Genomic DNA, 22,196 nt, shown 5'->3' with positions numbered 1-22,196 from the left:
GGATTGCACATCTTGGCCATTTAGTTTGGCACATAGAAGCAATCCTTCAAATTAAATATTTTCACGGGTCACCGATGACCATGCAAGACAAAGAATTACATCCCAACCCACTGATGAATGTTGCTGCCAAGCATGTTTAAATCTTAGCTTTAGAGTATTTTAATGTATTTCTCAAAATCAAGTGTTTGTTTGATGCTCCCAGTGCAAAATGCAGTGCTTGGTCAGCAAATATGCATGATTGCATCAATAGATCTTAATATTACACGATTTCTCTTGGTTCTTAAAACTGGACAGACTGCTGTGGCTTTTTCCCTCACTGTGATATGTTTGAGCTGTTTAAGAAATAATCTTCATTTCATTGAAAAGAAAGATCACAACACAGCCCCATTACAGTAATTAATGATGTGCGATGCTGCTCCCAACAATACAGCTCACAAAGGCAGATCTTACTTCACTCGAGCACACGTGAATTCGGCGGGGGATCCCCTGCTGGGTTCACACACCCACTTCTCCTGGATTTCTACCGACAATTTACCAGGAGGTCAGGCAGATGAAGACATTTGTGTTCACACAAGCACCTCCTCCAGTGGAAATAAAGATAATCTGTGGAGTCCAGTAAATATCTGAAAGCAGCTATAGATATCAGTCCCCTAAATTTGAAGTTAAAGAAAGTTAGAGAATTATTTCCTGGATCCCGTTATGTAATAGTCTCTTTCTTGGCCCATGTCCAATCCTTTCACCAAGTCGCATGGAAATCTCTTCAGTAGTTTTTGCGTAATCCTGCTGACAAACAAACAAACCACTAAACAAACAGAGGAGTGGAAAACTAACCTTCTTGATGGAAGTTAAAATAGTAAAAAGGCTGTTAACCAGGCTCTCAGGCAAGTTTCAGTTCTCCTTCTGAGTTGAATTTCCAAGTGTGCCAGAGTTAACTGAGACAAACGTTTGCCTGGAAGCTGGAAAAATACATTTAACGTGTACAGTGAGTCTGGTGGAAAACGGCTGGCAGTGACATAAATGTAAGTGATTTGTAGTTAATGGGCTCAAACATGTGAAACCACGGGCATGCTCCCTTTTAAAGTCGTGGAGGAACATCAAAGCTTCAGTGACTCCATAATAAACACCCACATTAAACGGACACATCCAAAGGCGTAGACACTTGCTGTATACACACATGCACGTGCAGACAGGGTAGTGTTCGTTGCCCGGGGTTTAAAGACTGACCTAATATAACTATGCTCAGAGAGACCCAGCTTGTATTTTGTGTGTATGGGTATATGTGTGCCTGTGTGTGTGTGTGTGTGTGTGCCTGCTTGGTATTCATAGGGTGGCAGTCGGGAGCAGGGAGACCAACACGACGACAAGTGGGACAGAATTGAAAGGGTTCCAGCTAGGCCATACAAACTAGACCCAGCCAGCTGGAAAAAAAAGAGGCCAGAGAATTGCTGCTGGAAAATGAGGTGGCCCCCAGACGAGCGCTGGTGGCTCCCATGTTTCTGTGCTCTCGTCTGCTTTCATGCAGGCTCTCACCGGGGCCAGAGTGCAAACACGAGCACAGAGGTTTACTCGCCCGCTCACACACCCACACGACACCCGTGGCCCTTTTTAAATCACAGTATGGTTTTATAAACCCACTGTGGCCTGTCAGAGGAAACTGTTAAGTCTCCATTGCACAATGCAACCTTCAACCTTACACCTCTCAGATCAACACCCCATTTAAACACCAATTTTATCTATATTAACAAACTATATATTTCTTAACTATCCTACAGCAAATACCAATCACGTGAATACCTTTTCTAACTTAGTGCTGATTTTTACAACCCATGCGTGTGTATGTGAAGTCAAGACGTTGTGTTTCGCAGAGTCAGAATATTATATGAAATTGTTATTCAAGGAATTATTGTGACCTCGCGGTTTTAAACTGGGATGTTATCCCAAACCATTTTGCGGTTGCTCCATCTCTCACTCAGAGAGCTGCAGTCTACACAGAGTCTGCACTATGTGCTGCTGTACGTCATACGGGTAGGACGTAGGGCGCAAGACATATATTCCCTCTCACACGCTCACACTACCACACCACGTGCAGGTATCAGGTTTTTAGCAGTACTGTACGGAGCCTGGATGTATGGCCCACCCTGTGACAATACCAACAGTGCGCGTGGGCCTGAAAGGCAGCCATTGATAGTTGTGTGGAGCGGCAGCAGGATCGGCTCTGTTTTAACACATCTCTGCTCTTGTGGAGACGGAGCGTGAACGTGGCTCGAGGGGAAGTGGTTATGGATAGTGGGGGAGCCCGGGGCTGGATTATGTTGAGTAGACACAATTATGAGAAAATTGGGAAATATCCAGTGAAAGTGGTGACTCCTATTGGGCCCCTGGTAGCTCAAATGTAAGGTGAGGTTTTCACCCGATGAATACTGCACTGTTGGATTAATTTTAAAGTTTCTCCCTCCAGGGTCAGCAGCGCTCGTGAGGCCACAGGCTGCTGTTTATTGACATGGCCATAAAAAATGATACGGTTCATATGAGTTAGAGGGTCACTTTATGTCCTCCACTTCCTTATGATGAGTGGACTTCTGGATAAATCTTAACACTGACAAGCATGTACTGTACTCACTTCTTTTATTTACTCACTCAGAACTTGATAGTCTGCTCATGAGGCAATAGTAGCAGTGGACCACATCAGAGCAGTTTACGTTCAGGTCTACCTTCTCTGCTTGTTGGTTTTACCCCACCTCTTCATTACAGCCTTATGGAGGAATGATAATAGCAGCCTGAACCTTTAGATAATGGAAACAAGGGCCAGTGGGACGACTGGTTTCCAAGGTTTCCATCCATCATGGCGGCAAACTCAGTTGACTGCAGTGGCTTCCATTGCAAATTCTGTTATCTTTTCCTTCAGCCTTCAATTAATGATTATTAGATATATTATTGGTGTGTGTGATGGCAGATTTTATAATTAGATATGTTTAATGAAAGAAATGACAAGTATATAATTATGATAGATTTTCTGTGTTGAAGACTGCGAACATGTGGGGTCAGCTTAGGAGACTCAGATGTGTATTTGCTTGGAGACCTCTGTGCCCTCTGTTGAAACAAAAGGTTTTCACCGCAGGGGTCAATCCAGCAGAAGACAGGGGTCTGAGAAACGGGGTCCTCAGTCAGATTGAAGGTGACCAAATGTAAGCCTGATTACAACAAAGCAGAGAGTTGATTGGATGAACATTCTTCCTCTGTGTGAGGAGGGGTCTAACTTGTATAAATGCAATGTGATTTCATTGTTCAGGGCGCTTGCTCAAATCTTTCAGTGTTACAAGCAAGTTGCCCTCAGCCGCAGCTGAGTAAGAATTAAACAACCAGAATTGATAATTGTTCTAATGTGAAATGTATTAAATATTCCATTAAATGTGAAAACTCACTTTGTCATAATCATACTTTCAGCCTTTACTTCTCTGTGTCATTATCTGCATTGCTGTATTTCAGGGTGTAGTATAGCATAGGAGTCGGCTGTTTGTTGATATGTATTATGACTGGAATCTTTTATATTATATTACATACGTATTATAAGCAACTGATACAGTAAGTACTCTATGGCATATTTGTTTTGATATTAATATGATACTTTTTATGAGATTCACCTTTTATTAGATTAGACAAAAAAGACATTCTTTACATTCTTCCTCACTTATCTGATATTTAATGTTTCCAAAAGATTTGCTACATTACTGTGTGCTTTTATTTTCTTGCTCAGTGCTTGTGGCTAATTGAAACAGTCTTTATATATTTAACATGATCAGTGAACAGTAACTGTATATTTATGTATGTTTATATATTCATATATGAGGATAATTTTAACTGTAACTTTATAAAAGTAAGGCACATTACATTTTAGATGTTGTGTTTAATGACCAAACAGTCCCCTCATTAAATGGACATTAAAATTCACAACATCCAGATTTTTGGGGGCTCTGAACCAAATTACACACACTTTTAATATCACTCCTCTATACATGCATACCCTATAAAACATTTTCCCATCAAGATCCATGATTCGTTTTCTGCAAAATCAATCAAAACATTGGAAAACGCCCTAACCTCGTAATGTTGAGGAAAGTTAAAATAGATTGCTGGATCTGTTCCCCTGATCCAGACTTGCACCAAAGTTGAATGGGTTTGTCTCCGACCCATACCGCATTCCTCCACCCAGTTCTGTGCTAATCCTTTCAGTAGTGTTTGCGTAATTCTGCTAATTGACAGACAAACAAACACTTGCAGACAAAACAAAACCTCCTCGGTGGAGGCAATTAATGTGATGCAAAGTTAATTGTGCTGTAACAATCATATAAATGACAAAAGAATAAAAGCCTTGTTGTGTAGGTAAGAATAGAAGGGCAGATTAGGAGTCTCTAAACGTGTGGAGGTACTCTGACATCAGCTGCTGAGAGCCCCTGCAGAGGTCACCTCATATAAAAGGATTAGCTGCACAGGCTCAGGCCATTATGGGGTTTCTATCTAATATTTGAAACTGTTAGGAGAATGGTTGCTGACGCAAAATGTGTGCATGGCCAATCTATATCTTTAGGCCATCTGTCTGGGTTGTGTGTGGCTTTGGCAGCGAGTCTAACCCTCAAGCTGAATGACTGATTTATAAAGCACTCCATTAGCTAATGATGTTGGGTGCAGCCTCTCTTCTCCGTAGCCAGTCTCACACATCTTTTCCTGTGCTCCTCATCCCTCCTTTAGTATTTTTCCTATTTTAGTATTATCCTTGCTTTAATGTTTTTGCCAACATGTAGCAGCTCTCATACTTCCATCCCTCAGTTTCTTCTCTCGGAAAAATTGTAGTTGCAGCGTTGAGCAATCACCATGTTATTAATTCCTGGACCATTAAATTTGGATCTAAACATAAAGCAGTGCTCGTTTCTCTGTCGCCCCCTTTGAACGGTGTAATAACACCATTTCAAAAACCATGTCATCTCTCAGATATGTAGTTGATTAAAGTTGATTAAATGTTCAGAGAAGGGAGAGTAGAGCTTACGTTGGCCTGTTACACTCTCAATGAAAAATGACAGGAGAGAGAGAGAAAGAGAGAGAGAGAGAGAGAGAGAGAGAGAGAGAGAGAGAGAGCGAGAGAGAGAGAACAGAAAGAAAGAGGGATGACAGGCAGACAAATTTATTGATGTTGTAATTTGTGGGACTAATAACTATCAGCAACCAAGCTCATATCCATAGGTCTTCGCTGCACTGACAGGGCGTCTTGCTCTTCTGCCTGTATAAAAGCGGCCGTGAACTGGATCAAGGTACCGCCAATAGACACACTCGACCAATCGTGAGTCTGTCTCAGCTCTCGTCATGTTCGACCACATTTTTATAGCATCCAGTAATTAATAACAACCACTGGAAAACAAACCACTTGAACATACATCAGTGTAATAACAACCACCTTATATTACAGTGACCATCTTTGAGAAATATGTATTTAATGTGCACTTTGACTTTTTATGTTTGGCCAATGTTCCAACTGCGCACATAAGCCCCATGAGACAAATTGTGATTTCGGAATATGTGCAATACAGATAAAATTTGATTGATTGATTGATGATAAAGGAGGCAGGATACTGCAGCCAGCCACTAGGGGGCAATCAAGAGGTTTTAGCTTCACTATTTTGAAGGTATTATGTCATCCATCTTTGTACAGTCTGTGGTCACGGTGTGTTTCCGCCCCGGGTGTTTGTGTGTCCTTTATCCAAATCAGGACATCCCACCGTGCTTCTGTCCAATGATGCTGCATTTGATATCATCCCACCATAATATCTGATCAAAAACAAACCACCATTGGGCTTTTTCTACCTGATCTCACTGTGGTGTCTACATCTCAACCCCTGGCCACATGACCTTTTTACCCCTGTGATAGCCCTGCTTCCAGCTCCTCCCCCTCTCTCACCCTTTAAATAGCCCTTGCTGCCCTGTATGTGTCTTCATACTTGCCACAGCTGCACCTGATGTGGTGTTTGAACTCCTTTAAACCTGAGCTAGCGGCGAGGATAATTTCACGCAGCAGCTGCTGTGAAGTTAACACAAATGCCTACTGCATCTGTGTTATGATGTTAGTGGTAATTACTGGTTCATTGGAAGGCTTCAAATGGCCATGTGGACGAGGAGCTCCTATCCGCAAGCTTATTTTCCTTGCTTGTGCGCGCAGGTTCCGCCGTATCACAGACGCAGTCGAGATGAACTCACCTGACCTTCCTCTGTGCCTCGCTCCTGCACCCTCTCCTCCATCCCTGCGGTGTTGAATCCTCAGAGACATCCCTCCACATTCTGTCTGCAATCCTCGTAAAATGTGTTGACAAAGACAGACAAATGTTGTCCACAAACTCCAGAGTAACACCCATATTTACAAGGCAAAACCAACAGCCTCTCATTTTTTCAGATCATCTGCGAGTGATTTAATCAGGGGGAAAACATAGAAAAGCCTCAGTATGGAAAGAAAAACTCGGTGTTCCCTTCACTGATTGGAATCTCAAGGACTCCTCACTGTGATATACGAGGACTGAGACTCTCTTTAATTAGCACTGACATCATTCGGATAGGAGAGAGAAAACGACGAGGAACCGGGGGCTGATTGACAAAGGCTGCAGAGTCAAGACTAAAGAGAAAAACGAAGATGAAGTGAATTAGAAAAAGTAGATCGAGGTCTATAAAAGAACTGGCAAGGGGAGAGAAAAGAAGGAAAGAGACGAGGAGCACTGCTGTAAATCTTCTGTCCCTTCTTATGGACTGCTGTCTGGGAGAGCCCAAGTGGGAAGCTATCACAATTAGGTTTAGTAGTTATGGGGAATTCAGTGCTGCATTTTTTACAATGAATGAAGTTGACTATTTTAGGTGTTGATTCAAAGCCACTGTACGTTCTACTGTAAACTGCGGAATTTCTGTCTATGTGTATTTCAATACTTGAAGAAAATGTCGGGACTGCACTATCAGGGCATGTGTGGCACCTGAACAGTTCACCGTGCACACATGCCGGTGCTTTACAACGGGCGGAGCTGAACTGTGACTGCACTTCCTGCACGGTCACCCACCCACTACTGGGCAGAGCAGAGCAGCCAAATCCAGGAGTAAGAATATAAAAGAACGACTGACCACACACAGTAGCCTGGAAATAGATCAGACCCTGCATGGACAATGCTTTTGAAAATTTAATTTCGGCTAAATCTTAGCCAGCAAACATTGTACTATCATAATTATATGTTTTACATGTATAAAAAACTCAAATACGAATTCATCTATTATAATTTATGTGTCTAGGCAGAGCAATCTTCATTGTTTATAGTATATCTGTTATTGTAGATTATCGGCCTTCTCCACCCAGAACCCTTTTAGATCATATTTGGAGAGTCAGCCATGTTATTTTGATAAAACAAAATCTTCCAGTTTCTTGTTTTTTCTCTCATTGAGGAAAAATGCGGGTCCTTTGTCCACGTCCTGGGTTGACTCCGTTTGAGGCCATGATGGTCTGATTAAACTCACCATCCTAAAAACCTACATCTGTCTCTGTGTGTGGTTCAACTTGAAACAATCCCTGGTGCTGTTGTTGAGGGAGGAGAGATACAGCCTTCTTCCTCCTAACCCACCTAGATTTTCCCAGATGTCCCAGGGTTTGAAGTGGCTACTCTCCAGTTAGAAGCTTCCTTCTGTAACCTTCAGTCCTGCAAAATTCAAGTGGACAATTTACTGTACTCAAAGGGGGGAGCTGCTTTTTATTGATCTTTAAAATGTAGGATCATTTTTGGCCATTTTAACAGGACAAACGCAGCTATTTGTTTCCTATTAATTTAATATTATCCATGGATCTTCCTCTGTGGTGAAATAGAAAGAGAACCACTATATTAACCAGTGGTCTGGTGTTCTCTGAGCTCTTCCAGCACTTGTGTTGCCATTTGGCTGGAGGCTGCACTTTTTCCACTGCTTTGTATCTCCTCTAGTTAGTAACTGCCATGGATAAATTTCAGTTGACGTTAATAATAATTGCGCTATTTGTCTCATTGTTTTCCTTGCTCATTTTTCTTTTGATGCGGTGTTTGGTTAAAGAAATGTCATTGAAACATCCATGTTGAATAATTCCCGTACCAAAGGAGGTCCAACATGACTCTGAACAGGGGCCTCTTGATTCTGAAGCTCAACACAAGGACACCACTGTTAAGTTCTTTCCATTTCTGCCTAGAAAACTATGAGGATTAGATTTCATTTATATTATTTTTGTTGCTAAATATCTCACGAGCTATGTCCCATTTGGACCATTCATCTCTATAATATCACAAACCTTCTCCATCCCACAATGCAGTGAGTTCGGGGCGAGAGGGGGCTGAGAAAGTTTCCTCGGCTTTACTGGGTAATCCCTCGATAAATAAACTGAAGGCACGACCACTGCTGCTATCTGTAAGACAATACTCCCAGAGAGGAGGGATGGCCCTGGGCTTGGCTGGCTTGGAGTTAATTCTCCTGTGCTCTTCTCACACGCTCTTGCCTTAGGATCATATGAGCATAAAGGAAAGATTTCTAGACACCAATTTGGAGTTAAACGTATGGGAATGGATCTTGATTCACTCGTTTGTGTGACCAAAAGTTTGCATGGACTAATGTCTGTCTATTTCATTTGCAGAACAGTAAACCAGAGCAGTATGTAAGCTGTAAAGCATTGATACTGCAGGTGAAATCAAATTTCATTGGATCGCTCCCATGCTCAGAGAATACGTGCCTCGCATTTCCCTGAAGTCTTTCCGAGGAGACAGCATGCATCCCACCAATCCGCCCCCTCCCACCAGCGTCTGTCCTCGGGCAATCATATAAGGAATGCCCCACAAAATAGCTGAAATTGTGAAGGTATAACAAGGGCAAACAGGTGGCCACACACATACACACTCAAGACCAAGCACTCACGCTGCGCCCAAATGGGATTTTCATTCTCACGCCATCATCAGGTCAGGGGATAATTGATTTACGGCCGTGTCATGGCCTACGCCGTTATTCAATCTGTCATCTGATTGGCCCTCAGGATTATGTGGTCACAAGATCCAACCTATAAGTGCACGTCTCCATTTCACAAGAGGATCCACATCCAAGATACTGTTTGTTTTTCCGACGATGACTTTGTGTTCTGTTTACTCCGTTGTATGTTTTGTTAGGCGTAAGAATAATTTGTGTCAGCATGATTTGTTTTGAAATGCTGGTTTCTCCCGTCTCCTCTGGCCTCTTCAAAAGTAGCACATTTTTTTGGAACGTCTTCTCTCCGGTATTTGTTGGAAAAATATTGCAAACAGAACTGCGAGTGACCTTCTCTTTGTGTTCATATTTTACCGAGATGTTTACATTCTTTTGTCTCAGAGAATAGCAAAGTGTCATACAAAGTCATGGGAGAAATGACTCTGGGTTTAAAACCTAAGTTCTCAATGACAGGATTATGTCCTGTTTTAAGCCTCTATTAATCACCACTGCCGAGAAATGATAACCTGCAGCTCTGACCTTTTTTGGATGGTTTTTCATGGACTGGATGAAATGTATTAAGATATCTATTTAAAAGCCAATGTTGAGTCAAAAATAAAGTGCAGTTAATACCTGTTCTTGTTAACTACTGGCATAACTTCATAAGAATTCCCTGATTTTTGATATATTTTCTTCATGGATCTGTTTTTGTGTGGTCTGTGTTATCTTTTTATCGCCCCCATTTAATTGACATGGATTCAGGATGGACATTACCAGTCAAAATGCCAACACTATTACAATGTAGGATACAGAGAACCAAAAATCTATTGTAACATAGCCATCTTGACTTCACTCAGCCTTTTGCACACCTGCCCATTGGAGTTTGCCAGCTTCACCACTTTCATACAAACACATACCTCTTCCACACGCACAGTATAGTAGACCTCCCAGACTCTGTCTGGACATGATGTCATGAGACTGTATGTTGTCTGAAATCTGTATTTTTTATCTCAGGAAGATATTTAGCTAAATAAGGAAGAAGGTTAATTTCAACACATCTGACAGTGCGGTTAAGATTTTAAAGCATTTATAGTTTTGGGTTTTAAACTGTTTGAAGTGAGTTTGCAAGGAAAAATTAATCAACTCTGACATTTATAGCTTTTACTATTTCTTTAAATTATCAAATGTTTTACAACATACATTTAATTGTCTGTTGGATGCGTCTCTAGTACTAATCCTTAATTTTGCAAACTTTCCTTGATAAAACAATACATTTTACAGGTTTAAATTGACACATGTTCAAGTTAATTTATGAACACATTGTGCGCTGACGCTATGCAAATAAATTCAACGGTAACTGTCTGCAGAAACACAGCAGCACCTGCATAGAGCATTTGGCTCAGTGTGTTGATAAGTTGCATGGACAAAATAGTTGCGATTAACTGTCTCACTGCGACAATGCAAAGTGTGCATGTGTGTGGCATGTTTGCACGTGCATATGTGGCTGCGAGCTGCTCGACCACATGTGAGCGTGTTTTATGGAACCAGAGGGAATTAAGGTTAATGCAATAAAACAACCTCTCCCCGTGCTCAGCGTCTGCCTCGAGATAATTTAAGACCAGACTGTCGTAAAGAAAAAGTGGGAGAGAAGGGCCAGAGTGAAGAATGGAGTGCAAACAGTGCAGGGAGCAGGAAAAATGTTCAGGTAGTTTAGTTATACTGCTGGAAAGCATCTCTTTTGGTTCTTAAGCCCCAGATGATCCTCCCCTGCTCAGGATGTGAGAACTTCCATTCAAACTCAATTGATGAGGCACATGAGACGACTGATCCGCTTCTCCCACGAGGGGAAGACACATTTTTGACTGTTTAACACTTCAGGTGCTTCCAGAATTTCTTCTCCAATCTCCTCCCAGCATGTGGACACCCGGCTTTAAACCAGCCCTTTTAAGCACACATGCTTACCAGTATGTCACTGGATTTAGCTGATGTCTACGTCTGTGCTTTCCATTGTTTCCAGGCCCTCACATGGCGTCATTAACACTGGCCCCGTTCTGCACTGTTTATAACTCTATTGGAAAATTGCACAACAACAAGCAGAACTGCAAGGGAAAAAAACTTGCAGCTGATTAATAGATTGTCATTGGCTGTACTATATCCAGGCCAACCAATTCCATAATAAGTCACTGAACTCTGGGTGGGCTGATTGTGAAAACTATCTGTAACATGTGCCTTGCCCAAGTTTGGTGGAAATCGATTTAAGGAGTTTTTGTGTAATCCTGCTAATAAAACAAACAGACCTACAGACTGACTCAGGTGAAAACCTTAGTGTTGGAGGCCTTTAGACAGTATTGACACATCCCTCTAAGCAAAGCAGTAACCGTACATTGATCAGTATGAGGAAGAATTCACTCCAGCGTGCAAGAGCCATCACACTCCGTCTCGCCAAGATAATTGACGACCATCTAATAACACTGCCCACATGCTTTTAAGCCAATGAGATGCCATCGATTTCACCGCTCGGTTTGCAGCACACGCCCCTTAATTCTCCTGACCCTGCTGCCTCCTCCTCTCTGCTGCGGGCTTTAATAGCCCACTGGAGATCAGCGCCACCGTTTGCCAATAGTGTGCACATGCATTCATCTCCATGAGGTAGTGGAATGTGTTACGTTTACTGTCAGCCCTCCTGGCAGTAACTCACTCATCACTCCATTTTCTTTCATCACTTACCTCACTTCACGCCCACTGTTTTCCCATGTTTCTCCGTCCCGTTACTTTGAACTTTTACATAATTCTCCTTTCTCCCGTCGTCTGTCTGCCATCATTCATTTTTTTTTCATTTGAAATGCTCAGTATCGCGGTGAAAAAAAGATTCACTTTGAATAATGTATGCGTTCACATGCTTTCAACTGTGCAGGTGTCACTCGGTGGTTTTATTGAAGCCACCCTGCAGCTCCGGCCTCTGTGTTTTGTGTTTTCCTAGCTTAACGGATGCATGTGTGTGTGTGTGTGTGTGTGCTTCTGTGTGTGTTTTCTGTGACCCCCACAGGTGGACAAGGTGTGTGGCCTGACTACTGTGGAACCTACAGGCATGCAGCCTACTAGCCCCGAGGTCACAACCTCTACCGTGACCTCATCGTCTCCTCTTCCATCTGCCGCTCCCTCCCAACCTCTACCAGAGCAGTGGCAGAGGCAGCTCTCCCACTTGATGAGGTAAGACAAAGCATTGAAATAAACTTTGATTAACTCGGTGGGATTCAGAAGTTTATTACTGACAGCTGGAATTTAAAAAACACCTCTTTCTGCTAAATGGTAAATGAATTTCAATAAACCTAAACTGGCCAGGTGTGTGAGAAGTAGCCAAAGGGGGTTGGCCCATGTCTGTCCACAGCTGCCATCCCTATTCACTTTCTTCATATGCTTAGTTGTAGACAACACACACCCACTCACACATGGTAATGTAGGGCCTGGCACAAAAGTCCGTGCCCTCCACCTGGCCTCTGAGGCAGCCACCCCATGTCCACAGCAGCTGGTAGTGATGTGCCAGGCTACAGGCGGGGGGGGGGGCATAATTAATCTTGACGAACCGACGATTTCCTGTTTACCCAGACGGCCGTACCACAAACTTTGCACACCAGCTTGCCTCAGCTTAAATGGCACCACACACAAAAAAATACACACAAACTCAGACTCCCACTTGCAGTGTTGCCTGCCTAATTTTGTCCCAAACCATGAATCACTGCACTGATGCCAGCCTAGCTGACAGGTCTGGCCTGGCACTGCCACTGCCATTCATGGCAACACAATCCAGCTCGCCGCCTGCTGCCAACCCTGACCAGAGCACATGTGAGCGCTGACCACTTCAGAGACATGGCAGCGCCCAGTGCAGCGCAGGGAAAATACTGTGCTGCTGAGAAATATCAAGTATCACGTAGCGGAGCAACATTTATGTTTGGTTTTGAGGGAGGAGAGAGGTGAAGGTTTCATTGGCTTTCCGGTGAATAGTTAATTAATTGCTTGTGTGTTTGTTTACTGACTGAACGCAGGCATACCAGTACCTGTCCTGCTGATGTGGTGTGGTGACAAATGGTTATTGATGTGTGTTTTATTTTTTTTTTTGTGGTGTGGCCATTCTCTGCATGGGCATGATTAATCACTCTCTTCCAGGGTCAACTGACTGGTCTTTTCTCCCAACGTGTCCTGTCATGTCATCCTTTTGTTTTTCTTTTTTCTGTCTCTCACTCTCACCCCCCTCCCAACCCCCTTTCACAACCGTGCATCCTCCCTGCTTGCCACAATCTCCCCTGGACTCCAACTCCCATCATCCCCAGCTCGTTCCCCCTGAAACCCTCCAAGAACAATAAACATAGTCTGAGAACGCTCTCTAGGTAAGCATGCACCCAAGGGACTCATTTCTCTCAGTCTCTCACATAATGTATCAAGCATTGATTGTGACTGGTGTAGACACGTGTGACACTTTAATTTACTTTAACTGTCAATTATCTTTGTGTTTCTGGTGACTGGTGCATTTTTTCTACGTCGTACAAAGCCCCGGCCTTTATACGTATCATCTGTTGCTCTCGTACAGCGATTCCCGACACTGACTGACTCAGCATCATCGCCCCTGCTGTTTCTGCTCTGTCTCACGGGTGGCAACAATATGTATCGGATCAGAATATCAGGGCATTGTTTCGCTCCAGACGAGAGCGGCCTATGTCAATAACACGTGCTCGCGGATCTGGTGAAGCAGGCCCTGCACGACGCAGTGGGAAATAATGCTGACGTACTGAGGTGGTAAAAATCCTTATCTACCACCATCAATACATGCGTGTATTGTTAAGTGGGAAAACACGGGGGCCACTTGTGCCACAATCACACAATGCATTCCTCGGTTGTATGTTTTCCAACATGGATGGTGCTGATTAAAAAGATATTTGGTGCAACATGTTTTAAAAGGTTTTTTCTGTCCTTAGGGAATTCTTGATGTACCTGCAGCGCTACAAGTCTTTCTTTTCAGCGTTGCCGGAGATGCTGTGCGAGGGGGAGAACGTAGTGGACGACTCCACGTGCTGGAGCGGAGACGACGTGGTAGAGAGGTAAGAGAACTGTGTTCAGTCCTCCGGCAAAACATGAGATGTGTTCGGCGTTTCAAGTTTTACTGCTGTGGCCGACATTTTGTTAATCCAGTCCTGAGCTACGGCTGGAGATCTTTCATTTCCCCCAAATATAGATGCAGAGATTCAACAGTGCTACATTGAATGGGGACATATGAGTTTTGAGTCCATTCACATTTAGAAAAAAAGGAACAGATCCGCTTTGTGTTTGTTTGTGACAATGCCAGGGTGGGTGAGTCAGTTTGCCTGACTGTTGTTAATCAATGAGAAAATAAGGACGTAATTAAACCCAGGCAGAACAAATAGTTGCTATGTTCTCCTCTCTTCTTGTTGGTGTCAGTTAATGAGCTGTTATCGTTTTTTTTCTCTTTCTTTTATTTATGAGGGCTTTTATTGTGTGCTGATTTTTAGGCCTGGACTCGGAGCCCATTTTCCTGTTTATGGTTTTGGGTGCATCTCCCAGAGACTCGAGCCCTTACTCTCTGATGGTGTGTGTGTGTGTGTGTGTGTGTGTGTGTGTGTTTGTGTGTGTGTGTGTGTGTGTGTGTGTGTGTGTGTGTGTGTGGTTACGTGGAAGTCTGGATCTGACTTCGCTGAATGTGTTTCTTTAACTCAGTCCCTGGTTTTTGACAGGGTTAACGCTCTCCTTCTTCTGTGCTGGCTCTGAACTGAAGAACTTTAACACGGCAACCTCAGCCCTTGGCACTGCCAGCGTTGGCCTGGACACAGGAAAACAGTGGGCTGGGGATTCCTTTTCCATGATACGCCCAGAAAGTTTGGCATTTTTCAGAATATAATATTATTGTTTTTATTACATATTATTACTAATATATGTCCTTTACATTTGCTGGTGGTTGCTAACATTCGCTAATATCAACTGGTGGTAGGCATCTTGCAGTAGACCTTCAAACATACAATGAATATTCTCCATCGTCTCCTATGTTCTAGAATAGAAAATATTATTTCTTTATAAGTCTTCTGTAATAGTCATGCTTTGTACACTGTTGACATGTCACTGCATGAATACCGAATCAGATGGTTCTGGTTCAGAAGCTGCTCTCTTCTCCCTCCTCTTCTCCTGGCCTCAAACTCTCCAACCCTTCCCAGTAACTGCAGGGGATCTGCTAATGGCTGAGACACACTGAGAAGACCTCACATTCATTAGAGCCTGTAACAGCGTTTTAGCACACAAATTGCTAAAGGCAGCCAGTGTGCTCAGTCCATGATCAGGAGCATGTGACAGTGTAAACACAGGGCGAGGTAGCCATATCTCTAGCTTAGCTTCAATAGAAAGAGAAGAGAGAGAAAGGGAAAGGCAGGAGAAAGAGGGGATAACATGCAGCAAGTCGCCTTGGCTGCATTTGGCTCCAGGCTGCCGCTGTAAGAACTCTGCTTTGTTAGTGGCACCAGGGCTCCCCCATCCCTAAATAAACGTGTCAAGATACGGCTCTTTGTTAATATTTAAAGCCACTTCTTTATTTCTTTACTCTGCACGCGTGTAAGTGAGTGTCACTTTTACTACCAAAGGCAGTGGCTTTTCGACAACAGTGCTAATGGGTTGAAACGGTGTGTTATCGCACGCTCCCTGGTGAGAGCCAGGTCTCTGCGTGTGGTGTCAAGTGTTCTTGGGTTGAATAAGAAAACAGTACCCTACTGAGACATTTGGCACCACTCATAAACTGTTCAGATTGGCCTGCGGCTATTCAGCAAACCTCCTCCACTGTATTTGGCTCTGTTGGCATGAGGTAGTGAGAGAAAGAGGGGGACAGGACAGGGCATGAAAGGGGCTGGCGTTTCGGTGCCGAAGTGCCCCCTGTGCCTCCCTGTGCCCCCGACGAGGGAAGCACGATGGAGTGACGGGGAGGGCTTGGCGGCATAAAGACCCATTGTGGAGTCAGTGGAGTGGGGCACAGCCCTGCCGTGGGGACCCCCAAAGCCTAGAGGGGGAACAAAGACCCTCCTATGAGGCTGCATGGGAAAGACTTGGACATTGCTGCCACTGCTTCTGCCACTGCCCACACCATGCATGGGAAAGTTGTATGAGAACTGCAGAGGAGATGAGACGAGGGCAGATAGTGAGTCGCGAAGATTAGAAATGTGAGAAAATATTAAAAGAAGTGTGCAGCAAGGAAGAGACGAGTAGTATGATCGCAGATAGATATGCTAAACTGCTACTGTGCTATTGTCTTACTTTGTGGGTTGACTCTGTGGTTTCCCGCCGTACACACAAGGACGTAGACACACACATACACACACATATATATATATATATATATACTGTATATCTCAATCTCGGCACAGGATCTATGCTATTTAACAGCTGGACGGGTGATTCATTCAGACACAATCATACTGTGCTCAGACAAGGAGACACATGTGAGAACATACTCACACACACACACACACACACACACACACTTGTATGTTGTAACACTTCAAAGCACATCAAAAGTATTGGGGATTTGAATCCCCTTCTTCTCTTTATCCAGCAACTGATGACAGAAGGGCGAGCAGGAGGGGGGCAGTTACTTACAACTAAAAGTGCACGTTGGCATGTGCTCAAACATCTCTGAACATTTACATCGCCACACGTGTGAATACTTTGCACCATCTTTTCCGGAAAGATAAGATCAGCCAAAATGACCACCATCTTTATTTAGATCTCTCAGTTACTGTATATCTCTCTCAGTAGAGTCTTATCACCATGAGAAGTAATTCATTGGCACCTCTCCTCACTTTAATTACCTTAATTACTGTTCCTGTTGTTTCTTGCTTTTTGAGAAGCTTTTGTCTCACGATGAGAACTCGTGTGAGCAAGTTATGAAACATTGCTGCTGGCTATAGAGACAAATTTGACATCGTGAAGATCTTCATCAGCTTCTTGACTGAAAACACAAGAGCCGAAATAAAGGTTTTGTAAAACAGCCTATTGTTACATTTCATCAAGTCATTACTAGACATTAGATCTTTGGGAAAGGAGGGCAAATGTCAAAGAAGAAATGATATTCAATTCATGGCAGATTTCATTTATTAAATATTTCTAAGTGGCCAGTTTTGATCAGTCTGTTACGATCCCCCCCTTACCATCACTTACCTCATACAAACTGATCTATAGAGAGATTTTTAATAGAGGAACGTGGTGGAAAGAGGTCGACCTCAATGTCAGGATCCTGACATTGAGCAGCAAGTGGAGAAAGTGAGGATTTTGTGGAAACCTCCACCTGTAGGTAATCAGATGTATACCAGTTTCCTGCATCCTGCTTGGGATGGAACATGATTGCTCATTAACCCGTCTTAGCTGAGATCTTTACCATTCACTACAAATAAATAAAAATGGTCACATGTCCTTTAAATACAAAAATGGACGACATGAGAGCTTCCCATAAGTGAAGCCAACTGATCTTGATTGCCCCCTGGTGGCAGGCTGCACTCCATCTTATCATTTACGGTCTATGATTTAGACTCTGTGTTTGTCAGTCACGGGTCATGCAGCATTCTTCAGCATTGTGGTTTAGAAAGGAGGGAGATTTGATTTAAAGTCAAAACTGATGATATCAAAGAAAAATTTCAGAAATTTTGGTAAATTGATGAAGTGATTTTGTCTGAACTTTGCCGAAGTTCTGTTAATATTCAGTAAATGTTTTAACATGTCATTTTGATGGATTCCGGCCCTTTATCAAACTCTTCTGGCCTGCTGACTCCCGTCACATTGTATTGACCTGATTAACGCTCGATACAGGTGGAGACTACATTCTGGACCTGAGACAGTCACAGAATAATACAGCTCAGTGGAAAGCTCACTTCCTTCTCACTCTGTATGTAGACTCAAGGTCAAGCCCCTCAATGGTACACTTGTAAAGGTGACCAGTTCAAAGTGATTTACCCACGGTGCTCGAGTGGGTCGGTTTAAGGTTAGATTGCTGAGGATGACACTTTAAAGTAAGAGGGTGTACACACATTTGTGTGTGTAGTATGTGTGTTCGTGTGTGTGTGTTTTTTTTTTATAATTGCGGACAAATCATCAGATCATCTTTTTGGTTTAAGAATGATTTGAAAGTACTGGATTGGCTCTGTGCGACGTACCACAGACAATACAGCACTGAGAGTGCCTCTGAATGCCTTGCATTTTTATAAGGTTATGACAAGCCTTTTGTTTATCATTTTGACATCTGGATTCCATTCTGTTACTACGGGGAGAAGCAGGGAGAGCGCAGCGCTACATCGGGCAAAGCCCTCACCCCTTTGCACTCTCCCTCACTTTGTATCTTTCTTCCAGTCCCATCAAGCTTCTTTCCCCCTCTTTCTCTCTCTCTCTCTCTCTCCCTCTCTCTCTTTCTCACTCTCTCTCTCTCTCTCTCTCTCTCTCTCTCTCTCTCTCTCTCTCTCTCTCCCCTACCTTTCCTGTGTGCTGGTCTCATGGGTCAGAGGAGCTGGACAAACACAAGGGAGTTGGATACTGAGGCTCCAGCGGAAGGGACAATAAATTAATTACTAAACGCAGAGAAAGGACATTCCACGCTTCGGGCCTGCGTGTGTGCTGTGCATATGTGCCGGAGGGCTTTTGTTGTAACAGCACAACACCATCAGAACTAACTTTAGTCCAACAAGTTTGTGTATTCTTTTTGAAAAATGTAGACATATAGATGTTGGAGAAGAAGTTGCAGCAGAGAAGTCATGTAAATAACGATTGCACACCCTTTCTTTTCTTCCTTTCATAAACTTGCCCTCTTACCTCTGCTATTAACATCTGATGTCTGCGACGAACCTTCTCAGGCCTTCCGCTGGACCTCCCACAATCCCTCTCTTCTATTTGTCCGTAGCTGTGATTCGGAAGCCCATCCCTTTCCCATAACCCGGCTGCTGCCTAGGACCTCAGCATGACCCGCTCTGCATTGCTGCACTGCTTAGACTTTTCTCTCTTTGGGCCTGTATCTTTGTGTTATGTGTCTGTGTGTGTGGGGTGTGTGTGTGTGTGTGTGCGCGCGTGTGTGTGTGTGAGTGCGTGTGGCACAAAGAGAAAACAACAGCGATCGTATAACAGTAATTGTGAGTTATTTATTCTCTCTGCTGAAATGTCTGGATTGTGACAGTCCAGAGTTTACGGCTTTCTAAATGCGTAGCACAAGACAACGAGGAGACACATTGTTAGAGGATTGTTCTTGCGGTTGCTTGTAAGCAAATTTGATTTTCTTCTTGGCCTCACTTACAATTATTTGCCCATTTGGGACTCAACTTGCCTCTGACTGAGGAGTGTTTATGTGTTTCAGCCTTCTCAAGTTTGGTTTTATGGTGTGCCTCGTGCACATTGTATGTTTGTTAAGTTTCCGTCTTACTCCTCCCAGCCCTGCTGCCGTCACTTTTATGGAGGAGACACAGTTTCACAGCCTCTCGCTTCTGTAGTGTGTCCAGCCGGTAGATTGAGTAGAGCTAATATCATTAAAGTGCCACAATAGACTGGCATGTTTTACTGGAGCAGTTCCTACTGGGTGATGTTGACGTAGTGCCCTCATCAACCTCAGTGCTGGTCCATTGGCAAGGCATCAAACTCCTAGCAGGAGAGGCGGATGAGAAACGGAGGGATGGACGTGCCGGTGGAGGAAAGGAGGGGGGCGGATGGGAAAACAATGAATAGATGGAGAGATGGACTGATGGATGGAAGAAGGGAAGAAACAAGTGAGGGATGTAGGTCAATGGCAGCAGGAAGCAGTGGCTTCAGGAGAACCCTCTGTCTTTGTGGCCTAATTGACTGCAAGCTCGTTTGAAGTCCTCACCGCTAGCGTGTCTAGTGGTGAGGACGGGTGCCAGTCAATACAATTTTATCTCTTGTCGTAAAAATTGCTCTTGGAAGACATCGCAGCTTTGCAATGGTTATCACGGTGTCGCAATATTAGAGCTGTCTCTGGCTGTGTCAACAAAGTCTGTTTCTTAATGGACCTTGTATCGGAATTCTTCTTGTATAACATCACACGCAAGATCAAAGATCACAGTTTTACATTCGATTTCTGGACAAGCAGCCACATGCGACTTTCTGTTTGAATTTCTGTGGGAATTTGAGCGGCGGAACCAAAGCGAAGCCCCCCCCCCCCCCCCCCCCCCCACACACACACACACACACGCTTTTGAAGTGGTGACATTTCACTTTGAGTGCAGTTAAAACAAAGAAAAATAAGATTAGTTCTCAAGTGAAGGTATGAGAAAGGCTCGGTGTGTGTGACTCTCCACAGATCAGTAACACACACTGGCACGCTCCCTTGGTGCGGCGTGCACTTTAACACCGTTCAAAGGCAGAGAAAATCCACCTCCAAACCTCCTCTTTGATCCGAACTCACGGCTCCCGGCCGCGCAGACGTGGGATTACGACCTTATAAACTATCGCACTATTTCCGTGTACCGCAGACTGCGCACATTGTATACACAACACACTCACACGCCCAACACACATGGACGCTCGCACAGCATGATCACGTCTGAGTTACCGGGCTGAACCTCTCTCTCTGCGGGGACTATATTTAGGGACACTGTTATTCCTTTTCCTGGGGGACACAGGGGACTTAACAAATGACAGTTAGCGCTTGATTGAGTGTGGGTTGTCGCCTGGATGCAGACTTTCTTTTGTGTTGCGGTGTGAGTTTGAATATATGGCCCACAGTGAGGACTACCAACGCTCCCTGTAGAGTTTTAGTGTGAATGTGTACACGTTTAAGTTTCCAGCGTGTGGTATTTACCGTCGGAGTGAGAGTTTGTGTCTGGTTAGAATGCAATGGCACATTTGGGGATAGTGCACGTTGTTGCGAAGCCCAATGGGTAAGTGAATGAGTCTGGATTTAAAATGAATGACAGGCCCGGGAGGAGTGAGGGAAAGCTAACAGATCCAGCGCTGTACAAACAACAAAAGTACAGTACATTACTGTGGAGGGTGTTGTGTGTGTGTGTGCATGTGATCTGTGCTCAGTGTGTGTGTGTGTGTGTGTGTGTGGTAACCTGAAACCACAGGAAAAACGTTCCTAGAATTCCGGGTGGGTTTGGTGTCGTGGCTCGCTCACTGGAGCCCCCTGAATGGTGCTGGGAATTCGGCCTACGCACGGAAGAGCTACAGAATGAATGGAAAGTACCCCCAGCCTCACCCCATCCCACTTTCATACATCCATATACACTTCATGCTACGGCAACACACACGTACACACACACACACACACACACGCACATTCCCTAACAACTGACTAGATAATAAACTAAGTATACGTGTAAGACAAAGTATAACATCTTCCAGAAAAGGCTCAACTTTACTATTTAGTCTTAAACTCTGACAGTTGGTACAAAATCTCATCCTGCTGCCTTAACTTTACTCAAAACGGTGAATGAACTTATATAATATAGCTTGTGAAGTGACAGATGATAGCGACACATATACATCGAAGTCAAACGTAGTGCACACTGTATATTTCATTGAAAGTCAATCTAATTATTTATTGCTGTGACTCAGTGATGATGAATGGAATGAGCAAATGTGATCTGGACCTGCTACGTGTATGGTGGCCATTTGTTATTTTCATATTCAATTAGAAAACCAAAATTGGAAAGATAAAAACATGTTTTTATCTTTATTATTTCGCTTCTCATTTATGAATCTGAAACCAAAAAACAATTAACTTGTTTTTCATATCCTCAGAACATTGCTGGAAACCCATCTGATGCAGCGTGGTGGGAATCTCTGCATGCGTCTTGCCAGTTCTACACAACTCTTTAATTAAATTAGCGTATGGTTCCAGTGCGGCCATGTTGTTGAGACCAATTCAAGAGTGATTCAGTCCCTGGGAATTTGATGCAAGTCTATCCTGGCAACACAAGAAGACACTAACTTCGTCAAATCATACAAATTAAATATCAAAATAAAGTTCGGCCCGCTGCGATTCTCCTATTCTTGATCTGTCCGCTTTTCAATTATGTTTTTTTAGCGTTTCATTCCCTTTGTTTTCACACAGACTATCAAGCAATGATTTATTGAATTGGCAGTTTTTTTAATAGGGTTCTGGAAGTAGTTTGACAGTAGAATCCACATTAGGAAGGCAGAGAGTAGAGTGAAAGTGATTTGAATCACAG

The 22,196-nt window shown here is 43.6% G+C and overlaps 1 protein-coding gene across 2 annotated transcripts in view; it reads left to right on the top strand.

The window, feature by feature from the left end:
* Positions 1 to 22,196, top strand: part of LOC133969002 (glypican-5-like) — a 92,800-nt gene that overhangs the window by 24,617 nt on the left and 45,987 nt on the right. The window contains exons 4-6 of one of the 2 annotated variants that reach the window (XM_062405303.1): positions 12,032 to 12,195; positions 13,314 to 13,370; positions 13,956 to 14,078. In XM_062405303.1, coding sequence (XP_062261287.1) covers positions 12,032 to 12,195; positions 13,314 to 13,370; positions 13,956 to 14,078 — 344 coding nt within the window. The remainder of the gene's footprint in view (positions 1 to 12,031; positions 12,196 to 13,313; positions 13,371 to 13,955; positions 14,079 to 22,196) is intronic. The other variant, XM_062405305.1, reaches the window with a different exon arrangement.

This window comes from Platichthys flesus, chromosome 14 (assembly GCF_949316205.1).
Source record: "Platichthys flesus chromosome 14, fPlaFle2.1, whole genome shotgun sequence".
In the NCBI taxonomy this organism is placed as follows: Eukaryota; Metazoa; Chordata; class Actinopteri; order Pleuronectiformes; family Pleuronectidae; genus Platichthys; species Platichthys flesus.
The sequence above is the reverse complement of the archived record's forward strand: the minus strand, read 5'-3'. Positions and strand labels throughout refer to the sequence as shown.